This window comes from Antedon bifida, chromosome 10 (assembly GCF_963402885.1).
Source record: "Antedon bifida chromosome 10, ecAntBifi1.1, whole genome shotgun sequence".
Lineage (NCBI taxonomy): Eukaryota > Metazoa > Echinodermata > Crinoidea > Comatulida > Antedonidae > Antedon > Antedon bifida.
The window spans coordinates 2,475,396-2,500,901 of NC_136235.1; the positions used below are offsets into that span (position 1 = coordinate 2,475,396).

A 25,506-nucleotide genomic window follows, 5' to 3' on the forward strand; every position below is an offset into this window, starting at 1 on the left:
CTGTGTTGATCGAATTATCTCCACATCTAATTTTTTTCTTTATACCCTTGTCCACATGTTATATTTAATTTTTGGCTCTGGAGAGGAGCAATATCTTTAACATTAAAACAATTTTATTTTTAATTTTAAACTTTTATTTTCATTTCCTTTAAACTATTTATTGTGATGGATTGGAAAGCTGTTTTTATTAAAGCCTGTTTTCCTGTCGACGTTATTCGACGCTATCGTCGTTGATCGTTACAGTTCAACGACGATCGTTTGAAAACGATCAAGTTGAAATGATAACGATAGCGAGTATCTTTTCCTGTAAATCGTTAATCGCCGATTATTGTTAACGATAACGTCGAACAACGTCGACAAGAAAACAGGCTTTAAGCATCATTGGTGGCGCATTGTGTCGTGTTGCATTACACTATTGTCCACAGGTATTCGTGCGAATTTGCATATCAGGTGAAGCGTTACAATGAATTGGCTGTGTGGGCGTTGTTTTGGCAGAGGATGTTAGTTACTGTTGAAGTACTGTAAGACATGTAATCGTTCTGTTTCTTTAAGATGTGAATTTTTGCCGATACTGTGAGTAGTTAACTTTATGTATTTATTAAAATGAATGAATTACTTAGTTGTTCATTTGTAGCAACGCCAGTGAAAGTACCGATAATTTCTCTATTTTTTAAAATTACCTAATCACCTTTATGGTTATATCAATGAATAATCTCTTCAATTATTAGACAGCTTTTTCCTATCGGATGGCTTATCGTGTTCAAAGTTTAGTACATTCATGTATGAATGTGGTGCTACGGAAATAGGTATTACATTTGGTATTTTTCATATCATAGTAATGCAATATTATTAATTCTAGTGAAGTGACCATAATGAATGATATACTGTGATTGTTTCTGTTGTATGGATCACTGGAATTGTTAAAAAGAAAAGCTGTGAATAGTAATACTATATTTGTTGTATTTCTGTCAAGTACGGTAAATCGAGAGTAACAAGAGAGGAAATAGCAGTTTTCAGTGAGAGTGAGTAAATCTTTTTCTTCTGTTACATGGGATATCTGGTTTGAAACACAAAACCTTAATGGTCCAATCTGACCAAATAAATATTGAGGAAAAATATTCTTACAGTTTTCATCGTATTTTTACTTTTCGAATTTTCTGTATTTCTTTTGAAGTTTGTTTTCATGCCGAAGTGGAAAAAAAATCAAACGAACTGGGAATAGATTTACAACTGCGTGTTTACAATCATGTCTACACTATCAAAAAAATGTGATGTGCCCATATATGGACATGATAATGTCATATCACTACCATATTTGGGCATATCACTACCATATTTGGGCACATCACACTTTGTTTTTCAAATTAACTTAATAGTGTCGACAGAGCTTAATAAAGACGGAAGTACCATGGAGGAAATAAACTGTAAAATCAAAAAAGTAAATTTTATTTTACTTCCTCAATCTATGTTTACAAAAGAAAAGATAAATGCTTAAAATGATCGATCTTAATCCAGTTTGTTTGTTTTTATGGTTTCTCTGCACTCATTGACATTGACAAAAACAAAGTTACACTAGTTTAAACAAGGCCATATACATGGCTGCAGTCGCGTGCTCAAATTTGAGTTAGTGTTTACCGACCGACCAACCGACCGACATGGTGATCTGTAGAGTCATGGCCACCAGATAAAAATAAAATAAATAAATAATAAATAAAATATTGCAAACAATGAAATATGATTAAATTTCATAAACTACTCTTAATTTTATAAGACTATAGGAATAACACACAGTTTGTTTCTAAGCACAAATAATACAAATGCATGCTTAAAAATCAAAATTTTAATCCAGACTGAAATTATATACTTTTAATACCTATATTATATATAGGCCTATATTATAAACTAAATTGTATATTGTATAGCCTATTTTTTGTAAAAAAAAAATTAAATATTTTTATTTTATCGTAATGTTATTTTCCGTTTTATGTATTTTATTTCGAATTTAAGAGGGCCCCTGAGACCGGCATTAATTTGTCCAGCTGAAAGGGTTACCCTCTATAAATAAATTTAAAGTTAAAAAACAAATAAAAGAAGTTCAGTCGTCCATGACTCCAACCTCATGGTATAGACACATTACGCAATGCTACACGGTACTAATTTCTCGTAGGTTAAAAGTAATTTTATTTTTAAGGAATTTTTTGGTATCTTTGCATAATGTTTGTTGGACTGTCTGCTCACCTTCTATAGAGGATGAACCCACCCCCACTTGTGGTTTCGTGTCTGTTTTTTATACCATACTATGTTTTATTTTATATCAATTATAAATCATATTTTTATACATAGTAGTTTTTACAAAATTGCATTCAATATGGGCTTTTTTCAATTGTGCTTTTAATATATATTTTTATATTTTTCCATATAATTTTAGGTAATTCTAATTTTTTGCACTTAATTTTGTTTGTTTTAGCCATTTGTCATTTTTTTTATACCAATGGTAAAGTTTTTACAAATTGCATTCAATATGCCCCAGCCTTTTTCAATTGTTGCTTTAATATATATTTTAAGGATAATAAATATTGAATTAATTTAACTTTAACAATGTGTACTTTTCTATTTGGATTTTAATATAAATAAATTGAAATACACTTTACGGTAATTACCATCAATTACTGCTAAATTTCGTGTTCTTCTAATTTAAGCAAAATCAAATATGGACAACTACTAAAATGCGAATAGATTTAATAATTGATCATGCTGGAGTTTTTACCGTGATCTTAGCATTATATTTAAGTGCGCGTATAGATTGTTCGGATTAGGAAGTGTTGTTGTCGCAAACATTCCACCATAAATGTATTTCGGTCTCAGTAGGTGATTAAGCTGAGAATGTTTATAATTTGTTTGGGACATTTTCCGTGAGTTCCGTCATTACAGATAAAGCTAAGCCAAGCCATTGATTCCTGCACTATGACATGTCTTATTTACCTGGAAGGGAAGTTTTATCAGAAAACCCTAAGGAAACTAGACGAGTGTACTTCCGACAGGCACCGGTAGTACAGTATATAAACGTTTTGGTCTCATACTAGCTTACCGATTTTGTGAATATATGTGAAGACAGTAGTTGTTCTGACAGCACAACTGAAGAAGGTTAGTAAGATGTTGAATTCAACATACACGGATTCCGCCGGATTAATAGCAGCTCGTTGTATAATATGCAGTGTGGGCATTGTAGCAAATTTACTGGTTATCATTGTTATGATTTACAACAACATCTTCAAAAAATCTCTCACTCATACACTGTTACTTCACCAATCAGTAGTTGATTTCCTCGGATGCTGTCTGTTTCTTGGCTTTTACAACAACGATGCTCCGTCTACGAACAACGCTACCTTTTTCTGCAAAGCTAGAGTCATATTTTGGTATATGTCGTCTACATCTACATATAATTTAGTGATGGTTACTTTTGAACGATATATTGCAGTTATACACCCACTGTTGTATAGAGAAAGAAAATTTTCAATTCGGAGAAAGATTCCACTTTCGATACCACATTGCCTCGGGATACTTTCTTCTCTTCAATTGGCAATATTTGCAGAAGCAGACGATGAGCACCCCGGTGAATGTATGTATGACTATAATAAGGACAACGGTACAAGAATAGTTTCTGGAGTATTATTGTTTACCATGTATTGGCTGATTCCAGTTTCCATTATGGGTTACTGCTATACTTGTATATTATTAAATCTGCGACGAAAACAGAAAGAGGTTGGAAGAGAAAGGGATGGCTCTCGTATTCAAAGGAATTTACTTTATACACTTGTTCTCGTATCCGTCGCTTTCCTAGTAACTGTCACACCTAATTTCGTATTGTATTCAGTGTACTGTATCTGTGACTGTTTTGCGTTCAGTAAGGTTACAATTCATGAAGTAACTGTCTTGATGAACACCTCAAATCTTTGTATAAATCCGTTTATATACTGCTTCAACTTTAAAGAGTTCCAACGTGGTATGCGTAAAATGAAACGTGAAATTAAAGAGAAGATGTTTAGTAAGAAATGGCATACACGTTCTGTATCCTGTTCAAAGGTCTCTGACAATACAAACCTTGATAAAGATAGACCTTCACAAGTTGTGTCCATTATAGCTGTTAGCTAATGTTTACTTTTACATTTAATTTATATATCACAGTGAATAATCTTGTTAATCAGTTAACAGTATGGTATCGTATGGGTATGTTTAATTATGTGTATCGACACATTATGACATGTTCCATGTTGTGAAAGATGCTTTTGCAATTAAAGTCAGTCATTTTTTAAGGAAAATAATAAACAATTTGTATTGCACTCATTAAGGCTCGGACACCGGTAAATCCTGGCACCGATGTTTTACTGAAACATGATTATTGGCAGGAAAAAAGTTTTTAATTAGTCACATGTTGATTGTTATGGTTATAAACAACAAGAACATTTTTTAATCGTCGTAAAATCGTTAATCGTGGCAAATTATGTTCGTAGAATAATGACTGAAGTATAAACCAAACTATGTGTGATAAATGCATATGATATTATTATATAATACAAGTGTTGTGTGGTTTTTATGTACAACTTCCTCCGACTTTAAAGGTTCCTGTCATTTTTAAAATGGAATTTATCCGGAACAATACATCAACTGTAAAATGAATAATTGACATGACCAACTAGGAAGTTTAGATAAGTTTAAGTACTAGGGACACCCCTAATAAGCAATTGACTTACGAAATAAAATTTTAATGCAGAAGGCAACTATACAATTGTTGGTAAATAGAATGGTACTATAGCAAAAAAAAAACACTTTGCACGCGTTCAAAGGTTGATAAAAATAAGCACAGTGTTCTGTGAACGTGTTCAAATGTTGATAAAAAATAGCATTGCGGTTGTATTACATGCGTTGCCAATGAAGTAACAGTTTATGGATATAGACTTTTTTTGGCTTATATATGGTGAAACATGTCCCCTGAAATGTTCTACACTACACAAACCTCTTTTTCCTGGATCTAAGGTAAAATTTGATCATTTTTAAGTTAAATAATACCTTAAGTGTCAAGGTAATCCTCAACCATTTAGAACCATTTCCGATTCTGATTGATTTTGTTGTAAATACGCTATAACATGTTTTCGCTCTCCTGCTAACATTAAATGTACGGATTATATATTTTTCAGGATGAGCTTCAATATAATATTTTCTGCATATGATAATGATTACCATCCCCACATGCTCACCGTAAAATTACACTTTAATGTTTGTGTTTACTCTTCTTTATCTGAATTTCACCATTATCAGATGTACATCCATTATAAAGATTCAAAGATAGCAGCAATTAGAGCAGTCGGCTAAATGCATGATATTTTTCCTGACCTTCCGTTTTTGTTTCAATCCGTCCATCGACGTTCTTTGCTCACCACTAATACCAAGGAAGTAGGTAGAGATTGCGATCTTGATTTCTGTATTATTGATTATTAAAATAGGCTACGTCTAAGAGAATTATAAAAGTAAAAAGGGAACAAAAACGTACTTGGTTAGTTAAAAATGTATATTTAAGTAATTATTGTCTAATGTGTTTCATAATTAGACGTAATTGTTTAGATAGCATACTCATTACGTGTTTATTAGATAATGTTCACAGTCTTTGAATGTACATAATTATGTAAATGTGATTCTGTTTAACGTATTTTAATCAATACGAAACAAAATGATAAATTACGAAAAATGGTACTGTTCATGGCGGTGGGTGGGCTTAATACGTTGTCAAAATAATGGTTCTCGTTAAAGTTGTCCTTTAAGAATGTTACATTTAAAAACACATAGCATTGTATAGGCAACCCGGGTGTATCATTGCAATTCGTTAGTTACGCATTGCACGTCGTTCGGTATTAGTAGTTATACCTAAATCATAAATGGGACAAGTTACGCTGTTTTCCGCTTGCCGTTACCGCTCGTCTTTGTAAAATAGCCCTAACGGAAAAAGTGGTGTCTAATGGTGATAACACGTTCAGTTAATGTTATTGCGAAAATTCAATAGCGCCACCTAATTTTTTAAACAAACTTTTTTTAGAGAGTGATAATATTTAGTTTAGACAAACAAATAACAAGAACTTAATTAGCTTTAAATCGTTTAAATTTGATTAATTATTAATACTATTGGAAAATCAGTTTCAAGTTCTCTCTTGAGTTTTCGTTTCGCTAATTATTCTACCTTTCTACAATATGTGTCTCAAGCCTTGTCTACACAATTAAACTTTATGTGATAAAAAAAATGTGATGTGCCCATTTATGGACATGATGATGTCATTTTACTACCATATTTGGGAATATCACTACCATATTTGGGCACATCACATTTTTTGTCAAACTAGTTTGATAGTGTAGACAAAGCTTTATAAAACAAATAAATGAATGTTTTGTATTCGTTGAATAGAGAGAAAATTGCTTATGAAATAATTTCACCATCAAACTCATAAAATGGGTTTTTTTTTTAAATATTATGCGAAATTATTAAGAGAAAAATTAGCGAAGGAAGAAATGTTTAACAGACTATATATGTCCTGTAAAAATCACTCTCATTTAAAAACTAAATAAGCCTGTGTTCAACGGGCTATCATATTCCCGTAAATCGAAAATATGTTTTACAAAATTAGATGGAAATATGGATACGTATTCGCAATCTCAACGCTTTCGATATGTTTGAACACATTCGTCTCGTGTGAACGCGATTGTCTGTTTTTTTTATATACAACTTTTATTTCAAGAGCACATGAACATACAAACATTACGCCCACTGTAACACCCAGAACAGAATTGTTGCTACGTGTTGAACATCGTAATCCTTATCAAGTATTTACAATAGATTGTCTTTTAAGTAGACATACTTCCTCCTATAATCAACTCTGACACCTTCACACAACATTTTGATTATATTTTATCATAGACCGTCATTTCATTAGATCGGGGCTCGAAATCTCGCATTTTAATTAGATAATGTTTCTGAAACAATCTTTCACATGCGTTGTCTTTTTACAATTTGATGAGGTCATCGTGTTAATTGAAGAAAGGGAGACATGGAGCTATGCTATATATTTTTAAGAATGGCCTAATATCTTGTTAATGTTAATAGACCAAATTTACCATTATACACATACACAATTTAATTAGTCATGTCCACGTGTTCACATCATTAAATTGAGTGGTATATTTTGTGGGTAGGTCACGTGTCATTATGTTTTCAATAAGGTAATAAACAATTAATGATATGAGCCACTGATCCATATTAAATTAAAACAAACACAACCGACCACAGGCTTTCGTAATATGATTGATAACGTTGCATTACAATAATTGAGGAGGATATGAAGTGTATAATCTCAATCTTTCCAGGTGAGCGTATTATTGTGACGTTACATTTTATCAATAATAACTCTTGCAAAAGTTCATAAGTTCAGTTTATCTTTAACTTTGTGTATCGTGAACTTTCACTAACATAAAAGCTCGTCGAAAATCTGGAAAAACAATACTTAGAACGATTCTTTAAAAAAGGCCTGCATTTAAATGGCCTACAAAGTTCAAAACATTTCTCACGATTAATCTGTAGCATTTTTATAAGCTGAAGACAAAAGTGCTAAAGCCTACATCTTCTAAAAAAATGTTTATTTTTCTTATTATATTTTTATTTTTATTATTTCTTATCTTGGCCCATTTTCATTACATTACGTCATTATTTTTAATTTAATTTATATTAGCTTAGTTTTAATTTTACTAAATAACTGTTCTGTTTTCTCCACTTCGAATTTGCAAAATATAGATATATTTTTTCTCGAAAATCTGTGAAAACTGCACTGCTCGAAACAACCGGATGGATGATCAGCATCGGTTATTTAAATACAAACACATTTGGCATCACAGTTTGGAAGTTCCTGACAGAAGTACGATCACGTATACCTCATCGTGAACTAAACTAATGACGTTGTGTACTATGCGAAAACAAAATATTTCTGCTTATTTTCAAAATATAGGCCTAGTTTTCACATCCATCCCTCATCCAACTTTTTTACTGTAAGATTTTTTTATTGAACGAATCATTAATGTTTCAATAAATATGATCTCTGTTATCATGTAATTCGAGGTGTCTGGGCGGTCACTGGACTTTTAAAATCATCACTAGCGGAGAAAATGTGTACAGAAATTCAGTTTTCTTTTGTTTTTTTGTTGTTTTGTAATCCTGTCATGGGTTTTGTATTGTTTTATCATGATTTTAAATTGACGAAATTAATGAAAACAAAGTTCAACTCCCGGATGTGAAACTAGCTATTTAAATTACTATGTTGTTATTTTGATATAAAATATATACCCTGTAGGCCTATTTGCTGCCTTGTGATAGAGGGGAACTTTATTGTTGGTCAAGAGGTAACCAAAAGGAAATTACACACTGACCTGGTGGAATCACGTGTTTGGTCAATATAGAGGTTATAAAACCTACATCAAACCAGGATACAAGGAAATAATCAGAAAGGCGGAAATTATGAAATAAATAATAAGTAGCGTGACGTCAGATTTGTACCATTCTCTCAGTTCACATTTGTACGATTTCATCCAACCACGCCAACTGTAGGCCTAAGAGACCAAGAGAACATCGTAGCATAATTCTGAATATGCCTGGCTATCTCTATCAAAATGATATACAAGGAGAGATGTGTGCCGCAGGATTATTATTTTTTATTAATTTTTTTTTATTATCCTGCAAAATTACAATTAAAATAAGTAAAGTAAGAAAATAATAAAGCACCCATAACCCACGACTACCCACTTAAGCATTATCTACAATTTTCTTAAATCTGTTTAATATAAACTTAAGGCTTTTAAAATAAGGTAGGCCTACATTGTTTTTTATTTTGTTATATGGTTTTTACTATCGTGGTTTCAAGAATAGTAATTCTACTGTAGACCTTGAAAGTAACAATAAAACAAAACAATAGAAAACATTAAATCATTCCGATGCAAATCCATGTATCAGACTCTTAATGTTTCAAAAATAAGTTTAATAGATTCTAATCTGTCTTTTAGTTTCAGTAATTTCAGTTATGTGTTCTGTTATGTTAAACATTAAGCAAACAAACGCCCATGCTCGCTTAATGTTTGAAATCATGACAATTAGGAAGTATCTTATCTTCACGATATTTAGCCACAACCTAAAACTAAAAGTCGGTTATCAATGTTAAACAATCAAATACTAATTTATTTTCTTATATTTAGCCATTAACGTTGTAATAATCTAAAATAACTGTAATTATTTCCTCTTAATAGATAATTAATTAACTCTCCTCATTATTCAAGTAATTAGCACTGAAATGATAAGGTATACCCGAACTTCCTTAACAAAACTTTTTCTTTTAATTAAAATTTTTGCAGCTGCAGATATCATTATAGTGGTGTATCCAGGGTCTAACTAAAATGAGGTGCTGAACTTCTCTGATCTTTTGTATTTTAATTATTTTAAATTTCGGCAACACTACAAACCCAAACCCCCCCCCCCCCTCCCCAACACTTCTATTGTTAAAGTAATTAAAGCATCTTTTGTGTTGGCATATTTTTAACATTTTAACAGTAGATTTAAAATGTCTAATTAACTTAGTAAAGGTTAGCATTATTTAACGTATTTAGATTTTCATAACATGCCGGTCTGTATCAGATTTATTGTTTAACATACTGTATGTTTCAATATATTATTTTTCATTTTTAAATCAACCCGGTTTGTGGTTTTGAACGAATAAAATAAATAAATAAACAGTAGATCTCATAATTAGGCCTATATTGAGCCTCATTAGCATAAACCATATGTTTGTAACCAGTTTGCTTGAAGGAATACTTAAATGCTTAAACTAATTCTACATTATACATTAAATGTCTTTCAAAACACACGAACTTAAGGCCACATAAACAAGGTCATATACATGGCTGCAGTCGCGTGCTCAAATTTGAGTTAGTGTTTACCGACCGACCAACCGACCGACATAGTGAGCTAGAGTCGCGTTTGCACGCGACTAAAAATAGTTACCTACATCCAATTATGGCCTAAGTTTATTCTTGCCGATGAACTAAAATGCCAACATTTTGGGAAAGTCCCATTTCAAAACTATTTATATAGAAAATCGATCAACAATTTTTTACGAGGCTTAATATAAAAAGTGACAAATTGATTGATTTAAGGAACTAGAGGGCGTTAATAATTGACTCTGACCTGTTACATTTTTAGAATCAACACATCAATCATAATCACCAATTTATAATCTGAAAATCAAAATGATCGTGTCAGGTGATTTGTATAAAAGTTGAGGCACCAGTGTTATTTGACCTGTGAAGCAATCTTAACACTGACATATTTATTGGTCTGATTGCTTCCGGGAACTTTCCCAAGTTTGGCTACTTATAAACACGCACCAATTGTGTACTCATCATTCCTACTACATATTTTCATAAACGTTGTGTCTAAAACAAGAGACTAATTTGTGTTGAACTACAGCATTTTAATGTAAGTATATTAGCTCAGTTATTAGTAATTGTATAATAATTTACGAAAATATGTAAGTAAGTAGGCTTAAGATAGGTGCCGTATGTCTTTAGAAAGCGACTAGTATTGTAGAATGGGTTCGTTTTCCACAGTGAAAGGGGAAGAAAGGTAGGCCTCATTATTCACGTTACCCGTCTAGTAACAAAACCACCTGTTTACATAAAATAAATCATTTTATAATAAAAAAGGACAAGGTCTAGGCCTACACGTAAGTAATCATTATTTAATGGAAAATTAAGTATCTTGTTAAAATGAAACAAAAAAATCCCCAAATCGGAAATAGTTTTTCAATTTGATCCGGTGTTATAGTGTCCCATTGTTTTGTAGCTATATTGGCTTCATAATCTTTCAATTTACAATTAAAAAAAGGAAATGTTAATAATTTGCCATTGTTTAAAATATAATAATATCAAGTAAATATTACATACATGGCTATCCAAAAATTATAATTAATTAAAATTGTTCGCATGATGATTATTACTTTTTATGGTTTTTTAGTTGAGGGCAAATCCAAATATTTCGAGATTTTCTTTAAAGTTCTAGTCACTTACAGAATGTACACATTACCTAGTTTGTTAATTGAAAAAGGAGAATTGCCGGTTTCGTTGAGCTGCAGAATGTTCAATATTTGCACCCTCTCAATACATTTCTAAAGCTAGACTAACTCATTTTAAAATCATAAATCTGTTATTGTTTTTAAATGTAAAATTACACATGCTCCTATCTCATAACAAGAAACAGTATCGTTAATATCTCATACTTTATTTGAGTATTATTATATATCATTGATAAAAAAGATATACAATACCATATCATCAACAATATACATTGAATGTGGATAGCTCTTTAAAATAGTTAATCTCGATACACAGATTTATATTAATAGTGAAGATTTTTTAGTAGGCTGAGTAAAGAGTTAGTCCTAACAATCTAGTATCACTGGTAGTTATTTATCTAAATTCATAGCTCAAATCACATTTATTCAGCAATATAAATATTTACATTACAGAATTTTTACAGAGACAAGTAATTGTCTGTAGTCGTAAAAAAAACCCTTTAGAAAAAACAAATATTATCACAAAGAAAAAAAATGTATAAATACATATAATATAATACGATCTAATGATATGCGTGCATTTGATGGTTAGAAGCATCCTCCCCTTCCCGCATCCTCATGGTAGTATTTTAATTAAAAGTTTAATCATAACATTATGATGACGTATACCGTATCTAATTACATATTTTCGATTGATTTGTACATACGTCGTTATGATATTAGCTAACCATAAGTATAACACTTAGTTATTACTTAGTAATATTGCCCGCCAGGTTATTGCCAGGAGATGTTTGTATTGTCACTCGTTGATTAACATGTTCTCTTATATTTTGTTAAAAGATTAAATATGGATGACAACAATCAAACAATGTCGAACGACGAACCGATGGATCCGCAGCTTTTGATTGCAATTCGTTTTATTATCTGCGGTATCGGAATACTAGCCAATGCATTTGTTTTATTCGTTTTGATATACAACAATATCTACAAGAAAACATTGACTCACTTGCTGATTGTTCAGCAATCCGTCATAGATCTGCTTGCCTGTGTGCTCATGTTGTCGTTTTTTACTTATCCCGTTCCACCAGACGCAGGGGTGCCATTTTGTAAGGCGCTCAACCTTTTTTGGTGCGTCACTTACGCATCGACTTATAACTTAGTGATCATAACCATGGAACGGTACTTTGCGGTGTTGCACCCCAAGTTTTTTCGCCTTCATTTTAACGATAAAAGAGGAAGGTTTTTGTTATTGTTACCGTATATTATCGGTTTTGTTACCGGTATGGAACTGTTCTTTTACGCTACATATGACGAAGATACCGGTGAATGTGCCTATGCTTACGACACGGCATTCTGGGGCGTTTTCTTTTTTATCACCCAATATTTACTTCCGGTTTTTGTGATGATGTTTTGTTACGTGCGGATTTTAATTTCTTTACGAAGACGACAAACTCCAACGAGAGCCTCTCAAAATGTTGAATCGATCAGTAAATCTAGCGTAGCCAATAAACAACCTCGTAACTGGCTACGGAGAGCCCAGCGAAGTCTTATTTACACAATATGTTTTGTTGGTCTAGCCTTCTTCATAACCGTCACTCCGAATAAGATCATCTTCTTTGTCTACATAATTTGTGCTTGTTTTGAACTCAGTGACATAATAATAATCTATGAAATATCAATTGTTTTGAACACGATGAACTTATCCATCAATCCAGTCATATACGCATTTACATTTTACGATTTCAAACGTGGCATGAAAAAACTTAAACTTGATTTTCTGAAAGTAATGGGGAAAGGCAACGATGCCGAGTTGACGCAAACGCCAATGAGTTCAACCCTATAAAACATTCTAAAAAAACAAACTTTAAGGCATAAAAACAGTTGAGTATTTACCAGGGTAAAAGGATCACATCCCCTGATGTGTGGTGGATCAGTTTCTCGTTGTTTTTACTGCCGTGAGCCGAAGGTGCAATTTTCCGTGTCCCAGCCACTGACGTTATTTATACCACAGCTGGGCCTTATTGTTGTATTTAATATTTAACCATACAATTGTAAAATAATTATTACTAATCCATTGTTGATATAGCCAGAACTAAGACTATTATTAAATTAAGTAGGCCTTACACGATGCTACAAGTATAGACAAAATAAATCCAAATCAATACAAATTATTTTTTTCCAACAAATGGAAATTACATACACGGTTACCACAAACAAAATTATCTTATGTTATACTCATCCCGACTGGGCAGAGGGTATTTTCCACTGAAAGTTGTCAAAACATGGTTAACAACAACCAACCGAATATCATACGATATCAGGAGACAAGATACTGCCCCGCAGTTTATTATTATTATCTAGACATTTACCGTACAAAAATCGGGTGTAACTACATTACGATATCATATGTTTTAGGAATATTCATTTTAAAATTGTATGATATATGGGAAATATAAGTCCGTGAGTATGGTTTATGTTTATTTTATGCATACAACAATTTTTATTTTATGTTATTTTTTTTTATTTGTCGATAAAATATAGATCGATCGATAATTATCATTTAAATCCCGAAATGTGCCGTGATGCACGTAGCGCGTACACAAGGTATTATGGGCTATATTTTTGACTAGTCATCATTGAGTCACGTGTTTCTACACGTTTAGGCCTACTGAATGTATAAAATGTAGGCGTGTTTGTTAAGAGCATAACCTTATGTTATACTATTAGTATATGTCTTATAATCTAAGCCATATATGTTCTGCTAATACAAGTATATCAAAGCTCATCACCCACATTTAATAACATCAGTCATCGCCATGACTAGTGGTATAGCAATAGAAAGTCCAAATAAAGGCAACATGAATACTATTTTAACAAGAAAGTTTTTATTACCAATTAACTGATAATAAACTATTCGAAAGGAGAAGGAAACATTAATTCCAAGTATTTATTTTTGATATTATAGATAAAAAACAAAAACAAAGTCCATTTTCCAAAATTATTATTCGTAATTTTAATCTCCGTTATGTTTCATATTTTGTATTTTCTAAACTTCTTCTTTATATTTTTGTTTTATAAAGCAAAATATTACCTTATTTAGTAAGGTATTTGGTAAGGTACTGTATACTATAGATCTAGTGCAAAATCTTTTGATTGTTTTTGTACTTTCTATTCTGTTAAAGATTGTCAAATAAATATTATGATCATTACTATTTCTTGTTGTGATTCTGGTTGTCAGAACGGTACAAAATTGAGGAAATGTTTAGTTAATAGGATCGTACAAGTTATAACATTCAAAATCAATTGGAAACTGACAGACGTTCGATACAGACTGATGAATCAACTTTCGATTGTTCTTTACATAAACGTTTCTGTTAAATTAAAGCAAAATCGTCTCCGTAAATCGAAGTAAACATCACATGACAAAATAATAATATAAACAATTGATCTTCGATTTTCGTAAAACAAAAATAAAGATTTGTGTTCATTACGATTATACCAATTAGGTCTAGTCGGATTTCTGTCGTATATTATTTGTTCCTTTTAAGATAAGGGATATTTTTCGTCTCGATCAACAAAGGCGATAACGAATTCCGAATATGTTGTTTATCACTAATGCAGATATTATTAAGCGTAAATACACGCCCCAGGGCCGGTTCAAATGTAGTTAACCTAGTAGGCCTACAACTACATCAATTCTGATCATTTTGGTATAGGCCTAATGAATGTGTATGAATAGATACGTCCAATAGAAAAACACTTTGAAAACCGGACAGACGTACACACTTATTATAGATATTTACTTCTATTATTGAAGAAGAAGTAAATATGTATTTGTGTATTTTTATTGTGGCAATAAATTATCTTGTATCTTCTAATTTAAATCAAAATAATTCTCGTTGTAAGTATCCTTAGTTGTAGATTATGTGAGTCCCGTAAGAACTATTTCAAACAACAAACTGTTTCACTATTTTGATATAGCATTTCTGGCTTTAATTTTAGATTAGGTAATACATAAATTATCAATTGTAGATCAATTGGATAAGGCCTACTTTACTTTTCTAGGAGTTCGTTCACCTTATTTGTCAAAAAGGATTTTTTAATCCATAAGTCTACTGAGCAACTTTCAACAATAGTTTAAGGTCGTGGGGTTTGTTTGTAATTCCTAGTGGTTCGTCGAAGGGTGTGGTCTTTTCGCAGTGCTTCGTCGAAGGGTGTGGTCTTATATTTCGTATTGCTTACGTCGAGGGATGTGGTCTTTCCAAGTGCGTTGTCAAGGGTTGTGGTCTTTTATTTTGTAGTGCTTTGAGACTAACAAATATTAGCCATCTCTTGTAGTACAGTGGTAGTTAACTGTTACATATACTCTGCCAAACGTGTAATTTAGGTAATTGTGCCAATACTTCCTGATACTGGTAAATCGTCAAAGCCATGGTAAACGAGTTTTTAAGCCAAATTATTGAGGAAAGAGAGGATATTTCACTCTTTTCTTCATCAACTCAAAATCCTGCTAATCTGCTTACGAGAACATCATCATCGATATCACTGCAAGTGCATTTGTAATAACATCACTAATTAAAGACCTAATCGTTCGATAGATATCGTCATCGATAAGATTTAACCGCCATGATGACTCGTTGACCATATTACCTAAATCGGAACAGGAATACCACACACTCGTGTTTATGACGTGTCGACCAGTACCGGTGATCTGTTGACCAGTATCGCGTATGAATTAAAAATACTACGAAGAAACCAATTACTCGAAATTGGTCCCTGTTGTTTGAATTGATTCAGTTGTGTCCTTAAACCATGATGATACCGATAGAGTTCATCCTATATAATTATGTATTTGTTTCAATACTAATATCGAATATAAAGTCAGGGTCAAAAATATCCCATTAATTGTAGCCCACATGGAAAATTTACCGTTTAAATACCCAATACTAGGCCTATAAATTATTCTTATGGTGTGTGTATTGATGCTTACTTTCTCTCTCGGATTCCAGTGTATGGGAATGCATGTAGTAGGGCATACCACCAAATCTTAATTTAGAACTAAAACAATTTTTTATGTCGTCCAGGGGAGAGAGAGCTCAATACAGCGAGTATAGGCAAATGACGACATCAAGCAAATTCATTCGCACTTTAGTCTGATCCACCAGGACCAGCAATGAATAATGGGAACACGGACCTGTTACATTACGTAATCAATCTTATTAAATTACATGATAGAGTCTGAGCCATGTAACTCAATAGCGCCATCACATTTTACAGTAACATCGCCTCTTTATAGAGTTATAATCTAGATACTTATACGTGTGTCATTACCGCAATCATCCGTTTGACAGTTGAATTGTATTGGGAAATTAAACTATCTATTTGTAGAACACACGTATAATACTGTACTTGTGTTTATTTACTTCCCTTTCTTAATTATTCACTCTTTCCTGTTTTATCTTTTTGGGGGAAACTTTTAAGATGGTTTTCTAATTTGTTCCCGGATCTTGTTGACATTTTCTTCTTTTCCTGTCATCACTGTTTCCTTCATTTGTTAGTTAAACAGGATTTTATGATAATTGAGGCACAACTGGCCTCACGCAGTTAGGACATCAAGTCCCGGAAATTTACGCTTTTTATAAAAACACACCGGCATACTGTCACAATTGTACTGTGATACTTTTAACTTCCGCATTCTTGAATTTGTAAGTAAAATCAGATATTATCTGATGTTTATTTCCTTGTTATTTTAACACTCGTTTGGGAAAACTTAAAATGCCTAGAGGAAAACATTTTTGTTGACCGTGAAAAGTTTTCATTTTTTGGGGATAATATCAAATCAGACGGTCTAATAGGGGGGTGTGTATAAACGAGATACTTGTTTGCAATATAGCTTACTATTTTCTCAATGTGTAATGCGCAGCATGCATAGGCCTAAGACATAAGCGGAGGCCGTAAAATGGAGTTTTACAACGAAAATCGACTTTACATGCTATATCATAATTATGTATTCCTCCATTTGTCATCGGATTTCCACGACAATAATATCAGCGTTGTGATAAACAAGACTTAGATCGTTGAGAACAACATGTCATAGTCGTTTCTCACTATTCGCTTTTTCGTTTCTGTTTTTTTCAATATTTTTTATCTGGAACGTTAGAGGGCGATTGACTAAATAAGATTCTTAATATAATTGATAGGATAAACAGTAATATTAATTATGTGTATAGGTCTATGCTTTTTAACGCATTTGTGATTATAATATGGAAAGAAATACATTCATTTATTTAGAAATGGGGGAATAAAAATGTGGGGTTTTTTTCGTAGTACCTTAAAATCTTAAATACAGATTACACGCAGGTTCCTATAGGAAAAGCGCATTTTGGTTGCGACCCACATGAGAAGGGTGAGTAGTAAAGCTTGAATTTTGTTGACTAAAATCGTAAAGGCAAATTTAAAATAACTTTAAAATAAACATCCATCGGTCATCAACGCTGACAACATAGTAATAGGAGGAAGTAAATAAAATAAAAATTATTCAGAGTTGCAAGGAGAAAAAAACATATTACGCCTATACATGTTTACGAATGGTTTTCAAATCATAGTAGGCCTAATAAAAAGGGACTGTGCATACTTTTTATATTAATTGAGTATAACATAAGCAAACACTAGTAAAACATATTTTTCGATGATTTATTTTCGAACTGAAACTAAAAATGGTTATGAAACAAGACGAATTTATTTAAATATATATACAGTATCATAACTGAATATTGCGCAAGGTCAAGGTGAGAAAAAAAATGGTATTACTATACTAATATCCTAATAATAGTATTTATTTATATTTGATATAGTTGTTCTTCTGTTATATTTTTTACTTTATTTTTCTTGCTGTTAAAGATATATTGTCCCCCTACAAGTTTTGTTTCCACATTTTTTTTTAATATGCCATTTTAATGTCACGTTAAAAAAAAGTGTAATTTAAAGAATGCAAAATGGCCTATTAAAAGTCTGATTTTACTTATCTTCATGTTTTATGTTTTTGGGGGACAATACATTTTGAATATTTCGTCAGAAATCCAACAAAATAAATTTATAACATTTATTTATTTTATTGCAAACATTAAACATTATAAAAAGCCAAATGATTTCAGAATAAAATCAATACAAACAAAATAAGAAATGATTCAATCAATTATTTCTTTAATGATTATGTTATGATAACATTATTAATGATAACGATAACATTATTAATGTTTTTAATTAGAGGATAATGAAGTATTACCGGTAACGGAAGCCGACGCTCCTGTCACGGTTTCATCACGTTTTTTTCCTTCGTCTTCGTCACAACACATGCCAGAATATGTTTTGTAAAACTTTTTAACAGTGATTTTAAAATCATTAAACTTGAAAGCATAAATAACTGGATTAATCATAAGATTAACAGCATCTAGGATTACCGTAATCTCGTGCGCGATAGAAGAGTTAAATTCAAAACACTTACAAATTGTGTAGGAAAGATATAAAATATAGTTAGGAGTCCAACATAGAAGAAAGGCTATAGCAACGAACAGTAATGTATACGTGAGGCTACGTTGCGCGGCGTATAAAGCGTTTCCACCGCGTCCTGGTGACGATTCCGCGCCACCGCTACGTTTTACTCTTTTAGAAAGACCTCTTAGAATATACGTGTAGCAGAAAACCATAATTGCAGATGGTATCAGCCAAGAAATGATAAAAATGAACAAACCCGACGCCAACGATGATATGTAATATTCAAACACACACTTGCCTTCATTGTTTGTCTGACCAATTACTGCGAGATGAGCCGCAATTGCGAGTCCGACGATGTGTGGAAGTATCAGGAATCGGTAGTTCTTCTTCCCGTGGATGCGTTCTCTGTAGGTTGTAGGATGCACTACAGCAATATAGCGTTCAATAGTGACAATTACCAGGTTGTAAGTTGACGCGAACGCAAATAACCAGAAGATGGAACGCGTTTTGCAGAATACTGTACCGGGTGTGCCGTCAGGAGCATCGTTAGTGTAATAAACAAGAAATAGACAGCTTGCAATGACGTCGATCGCTGACTGATGTAGCAGAAGCAAATGGGTGAACGATTTCTTGTATAATTTTGCCCACACGAACATCAGTAGGACAAAGACGTTTGCAAAGATACCCAGAAGACCAACTATATAACGTATCGATATTAAGACCAAATGCTCCGTATCTTCACTGTCATCATTCGGTGTTAAGGTCGTCATTCTAGAAAACAATAAATATATGATAAAAAATATTGTGACAACACGTGCGCAGTTGAAGTAACCTTGGTTCCCACTAATGTTTGGTTCACACTCAAAGACGCAACACAAGGTCGTAACGCAACGTAAGTGAGTTGATCAATTAAAAAGCAACACGCTTGCGTTGCGTTTACGTCCTTGCGTTACGTCCTAGTGGGAACCAATCTTAAAACGCAACGCAATAACGTATACGTGTACAATTCTGGCATACTTCATTATCGCACCAAGCGGCATACACCGACTTTCACTGTTTGTTTCAAATTTATTTCCATCTATGGGCCTAATAACTACGTTACGAAGCAAACATTTTGCCTACATCAATGTTTACTCGCGGTAATTTGATAGAAGGAGCTGCCAAAATGATCAATTTAAGCCTTAATTGTTTTTTCTAGACTAACCTTTGGACAACCGCACCATTGTTGATATTATCATAAGACATTTGATGGGGTATTCCTTAAAATATAATCTACACGATGGGTTGAGAAGCAATCGTATTAAAGTCGTTATCTAAATATGCAACTTAATGAATCTATGTAAATACTTTTAGTTATTACGTAATTTGTATAAAGGACGGGAAATCTATGTTAAGATATTGCTATTTTTAAAGGCAGCAGAATAATACTTGGTAGTAATATGACAAAATGCTGCCTATTGTGGTACTAATCCCAGTTATACATCGTCGTATAGATGTCCAGAAAGCCTATTCCCACAACCTCCATAGGCTAAAGCTTTGTCTTCACTATCAAACTAGTTAGACAAAAAAAGTGTGATGTGCCCAAATATAGCAGTGATGATATCATCATGTCCATATAATAATGGGCGCATCACAGTATATAAAAACACTCAAAATACAAGAAAGATAAAAAGAAAACTACAATATCAAAAAGGTTAAAAATACGTCACATTGTTTTGCTCATGTTCAATTATTTAAAGAAATAATATAATATAGTTTAAAATTTGCCATGTAGAATTTCAATTGAGTAAGTTTGTAATTTCCATTGCACGCCATTATAGTTACATTAATGTTGATATAATGATTGTACTGTGGACAACATAATGTGAATGTACCTAATGTCTTTATGTGTCGTACTTGAGATAACGTCTTCGTTGCTATAAAGTATTTCAATTTAGATGACTCTGTTGACATGAAACTCCTATTACTATTAACAACATTATTTTACATTAGAACAAGCGAACTGTGTTTATAAGTGCAAGAAAACATCAACTATGAGAGCCACTCGATTATTTGTGTCTGGAGCAACCAAGAATATGTTTTTGATTAAACTTTTTAATTTAGACGTCGTGTCATTAGGATGATAAGTTTATCATTAGTGAAACCTCAAAACAATGCAATCATTTATACCACTTCGAACTTCCATCCGGGTTGTTAGTAGCGCAAAACGGAACACGTTCAACATGGACAAACTATTAGTGGGTTAGTAACTCAAATCGGAACCCGTTCAAGGTGGACAAACTATTAGTATACCATGATTATTAACTACTGATGTTTGTTTTGGTATACTTATAGGTATTCAGCTCTTTGAAGTTCTATTCATCGTATTCGAATACATTTCTTTCACTTCATTATACATTATCAATACTAGAATACATTTTAGGCCTATATTTGTGAATCTCCAATTCAATGCCATCTAATAATATGATTGTGATAAACTGCTTTTCAATTTCACATTAATTTACTATTTTATATATTTGATACTCCATGTTATTTTTATATGCATTGAATTTGCGAAAAAAATAAATAAATAAAGTTTTATTATTATAAGTCAAATGGCAAATGGCCGAGCGAATAAGGCAGGGGCGCCGTTTACCGTACCTAAAGAGCCAACAACATCGGCAAGGGTTCTGGTGGTGGAACAAGTCTTCTCGGATAAGGAATATAAACTGTAGGTCCAGTGTACACAGTTACAACCTGTGTGCACTTTAAAGAACCCAGTTCATTATTCGAAAAGAGTAGGGGTGAACTGGTTCACAAAATAGCCCCTGTATCAGGGAATTACCACCTATCTGATAGGACAGTGATTAGTTCACTATTGGTAATCCTTGGCCACATTGCCTAAAGACATAAAATAAAAAATAAAAATATAATTAGGCATGCCCTTATAACTGCAAAATTCGCCAAAAAGGTATCTTTGTATGTAAAGCAATACTTTCTTTACAAGGAAGTTTAAAGAAGACATTTTTGGCGTTTATCTCACTCATATTAGACAATATAATTGAATAAGTATTAAAAAAGAATAATAAATCTGTACCAATCATTAAGGTAGCCCTTACAGAATATGATTGCACTAAAATAAAACAATGGCTATCTTTAAAAAACGCTTCCTTTCTGGGTTTTTATTCCTATCTCAGAAATATACATACCCTAAAATCGCACAATCTTTAAAAAAATCATGTACATACGTAACAATAAAGCTTTGTTCTAGGACGCAACGCAGTGCACGCGCAATGCAAGCGTAACGCAAGTATTTTGACCAATCACGACGCGATAGATCGTAGAATTTGTTTGAGTAGTACTTACGGTATCGAACTTAAAATGGTTGTTGAATTTCTCTCCATTGCACTTCAGAGGCAGTTCATGTTTCTTCAAAAATAATGTTTCATGATGCTTTGGTATTAAGTAACATTGTGGGATGACGTCATAATCTGAATCCGACCAATAGGAGGAATTTTCATGCAATTAAGAGTTTTCCATTGTGTTTACAGAGGGACGTAATTGGGGGAAAACAAGACTTATTTATAGTACACGGATGTTATTTAATATTATGTTATAATAGGATCCAATAAAGTAATTCAAAAGAATGAATCTCTATTCATTATCAATTATTACTGGACCGGCAATAGTTCCCCTTTCTGGTTTCAAATAAAGCGATTTGATCACTTTTGGAAGAAACTATAGGCCTAAGTATATATCAATCAAATAGGCCTACGGCACCGCTGTTATAGCCTCTCGCATCAACCGTTCGTAAAGGCGGAATTTAATTCGAAAGTTAAACGAACTAATCGACTTTATCCTAGTAACATTAGGGGCCTACTTCATATTATTGTATGTGATGCCTTTATCAACCAGACTACGTTATGATAATCACACTCGCACAATGCGCCATCAATATTTGAACATTAATTAAAGAGCGAGTTTATGATTGTTAATCTAAAATCATGCCGCCAAGAAAAAACAATGTTTTATTTACACACTGTATTTTTCAATTCATTGTTTACAGATTAGCAAATAAATAGTTACATTTTATAATATTTACACTCTCAAATGTTTAAATCTATGTTTCTTTGGTAATAATAACTGTTCCAACATAACGTTATCCATCCGCCATCCTTTAATCAAAATCTCTGCTCAAACTAAATTGAAGTTTATTATCAGAAAGCATCATGCAGCCGAACTAGATTCTGTTTGCCTGCTTCTAATTTTTTGAAATAAAGTTATTGATGTTTCTTTTAGACCAGGTAATCGACTGCAGTATAAAAATGGGTCTAATATGGCGCGAATTCCAGGTGGGATTGTTGAAATGACTACTAGCTGAGCATACCATTTATGTTCGAATATTATTTCATCTCCCATGATGGGCACCAGTAAGACTGCAACAACCTGGGGTAAAAAGCATAACATAAAACTTGCAACTACAGTAGCGAAAACGGCAGCTCTACGTTTGCCGCGTTTGCAACGACTTCGTAATTTCATATCGACCATTTTTTTCTCTTGTAGTGAAATCGCGACATATACAGTTCCATATAGACTCAACATCATTAGTTGCGACGCAAGAAGAATAAAAGCGCCTGATATAAAACCAATGATGACGGATATGCCAGTAACAAGGAGTTCAGAAACAGTAAAAATAATGCATGAAATCCAAAGAAAAATCAAGGTGAACCGTAACCGCTTCCAGGTAACTTTTGAATGGTATTTCAAAGGCCACAATACCAAGGCAATGTATCTATCCAACGCAATACACGATAATAACAACATTGTCATGTTACAAATAATAGTCAGACCCCAAAATCCGACAGATCCACTAAAACACATACAGATGAGGAACAGGCCATACAACGCGTCAACAAACGCAAGATTGAAAATTAACGCATTTTTCTTGTCTAATAAACGTTTGTTGCGTAAAAATATGAAAAGTACAAACCCGTTAGAAAATAATCCTGCAATTCCGGTAACGGAGAATAAAATTTGATATAATATCATTTCACCTGGACTTTCCCTTAGATCAATAAATACTGAAGAATTTTTGTCTTTGGAAAATGAAAAAGATTTGATATAGTCCACGTAAACTCCGTCTTTTTCCCGATCCATCCCGAACCAGTTTTCAAGAAAATAGCAAATACGATGTTCAAACTGTTCACTTTTCACAGTGGTCCGATATCATCCACCTATCTATTAATTGATAAATAGAAAGGTATGCATATTCTAGTTATCAGTACTCTAAACCACATCACAAACAAAACAATCGATTAAAATGTATCAATCCAAAATTTGCGAATCGATTGAGAGTGCAAATCTAGATAGTAAGCTCTTTATCACTACTGTAATGTACTTTCAACGCGGTATTCTGATCATGACGTTTTCCAATTATCCGTTTCCCGTAGTTGTATACCTATTACTTCTGCGCATGATCAGAGTATCGAATAAAGCACAGATATGAAACTTTCCTACTATTGCATATTCAAACATTTGATTCACTCTCGCGTATCAAAATAATGGTACAAACACAATACAAACAATGACGAGAAAGAAAACTGAAAACCAAAGTATAAAAACGTACTCGTCACGGACGGTTAGGTGATCTGTACATGGTCTATTAATTCACAGAAATGCGATTGATAGATTTCCTAAATCACAATACACATAGGCCTATCCTTCCAAAACATACTGAAGTGCTATTAATGTCATGCATTGCATTTTCGAAATTTAGTGTTAGACTTTTTCCCCGCCCCGCTTTTTTTGGATACGCCTATGGAACGACACTTCATACAAATAATAGACACAAGGAATCTACTGTATAACATGATGTCATTTAAACATCACATCCTTAAAGGAAACAATCTGTAACCATAATGAACGTGTTTCGAATTGTTTGGAATTCAGTGAACTCAAAGAAGAATGAAATTGTGAACTGAAGCGGCTGGATAGAAAGTACGAAAATGTTTTAAAGTGGTTACACCATTTGTTAGTTTTGTGTAATTTACCTCATTAAACAAACTCAATGTAAATATAATAATATTGTATGCCATTCACTCAACAATTTGCTGGTACAGCATCTGCAACAAATGAGGAATTAATTTTAATGATAATTATGCTATAGTTTATTTTTAAATTAGTCAAATACATTTCCAAATTAGGAGATAGGAAGGGGGTGGGGTTAGAGTTTAGAGAAATAAATGAAAGGCTGAGTAGCGACGTAATCTTCATAGCATGAAAAATTGATAATCATAATAATTCTTCCAAAATTTCAATCTAATAAGGATTTGGTGAGAAGATATCCGCCTCCAAATCCAGATTTGTTTCGTAACTTTTCCTCTCATTCTCGGAAGATTGTATGTAATAAAAAAAATGTTCTAACTGCGTGGAATAAATTCTTCTTATTACTCCCTCTGTCGTTTTGGTTTATATGCATGATGTTTGTGTTCACAATTTCCATTTTTTCCAATATAACATCTAATTAACATTTTAAATATTCACTGATTAGTTGAAGTAGTTTCAATTTGATTTCTTTTGAATGTTTTCAGCAGTTTCATAGCAGTTTCCTTTATACCAGGTAATCTGCTACAGTATATAAATGGATCGAGTAAAGCACGAATTCCAGGTGGTATTGTTGACATTACTACTAGTTGCGAGTATTTTTTGTCAAATAGACTTTCTGACCCTTTTATGGGCACCAGTAAAACAGCAACTATCTGAGGTAAAAAGCATAACATAAAACTTGCAACTAGCATGCTAAAAATGGCAGCTCTTTGTTTCCCGCGTTTGCAACGACTTCGCAACTTCTGGTCGACTACTTTTTTCTCTTGTTGCGAAATCG

The 25,506-nt window shown here is 32.7% G+C and overlaps 3 protein-coding genes and 2 long non-coding RNA genes across 6 annotated transcripts in view; 4 read left to right on the top strand and 1 right to left on the bottom strand.

Moving 5' to 3' along the window:
- The first annotated feature begins 194 nt into the window (after positions 1–194).
- The window catches only part of LOC144854837 (uncharacterized), a 145,668-nt gene continuing 120,356 nt past the window's right edge, over positions 195–25,506 (top strand). The window contains exon 1 of the long non-coding RNA XR_013614704.1: positions 195–236. This is a non-coding gene — a long non-coding RNA (uncharacterized LOC144854837). The remainder of the gene's footprint in view (positions 237–25,506) is intronic.
- Positions 481–8,964, top strand: LOC144854836 (uncharacterized). 2 transcript variants are annotated; one of them, XR_013614703.1, is made up of 3 exons: positions 481–573; positions 860–1,022; positions 7,832–8,964. It is a non-coding gene; the product is annotated as an uncharacterized LOC144854836 (long non-coding RNA). The 2 variants fall into 2 exon arrangements; XR_013614702.1 differs by lacking the exon at positions 7,832–8,964 and adding an exon at positions 1,175–1,420.
- Positions 3,127–4,386, top strand: LOC144854420 (somatostatin receptor type 4-like). The gene has a single exon (XM_078712376.1). The coding sequence runs from the start codon at positions 3,154–3,156 to the stop codon at positions 4,150–4,152; it is 999 nt and encodes a 332-aa protein (XP_078568502.1). The 5' UTR covers positions 3,127–3,153; the 3' UTR covers positions 4,153–4,386.
- LOC144854383 (mu-type opioid receptor-like) lies at positions 11,975–13,024 on the top strand. The gene has a single exon (XM_078712328.1). It carries the CDS (start codon positions 11,998–12,000, stop codon positions 12,991–12,993), a length of 996 nt encoding a protein of 331 aa, XP_078568454.1. The 5' UTR covers positions 11,975–11,997; the 3' UTR covers positions 12,994–13,024.
- Positions 17,833–22,069, bottom strand: LOC144854822 (allatostatin-A receptor-like). The gene is made up of 2 exons (XM_078712812.1): positions 21,990–22,069; positions 17,833–19,415 (listed from the first exon to the last, which is right to left on the bottom strand). Exons 1-2 carry the CDS (start codon positions 22,025–22,027, stop codon positions 18,410–18,412), a joined length of 1,044 nt encoding a protein of 347 aa, XP_078568938.1. The 5' UTR covers positions 22,028–22,069; the 3' UTR covers positions 17,833–18,409.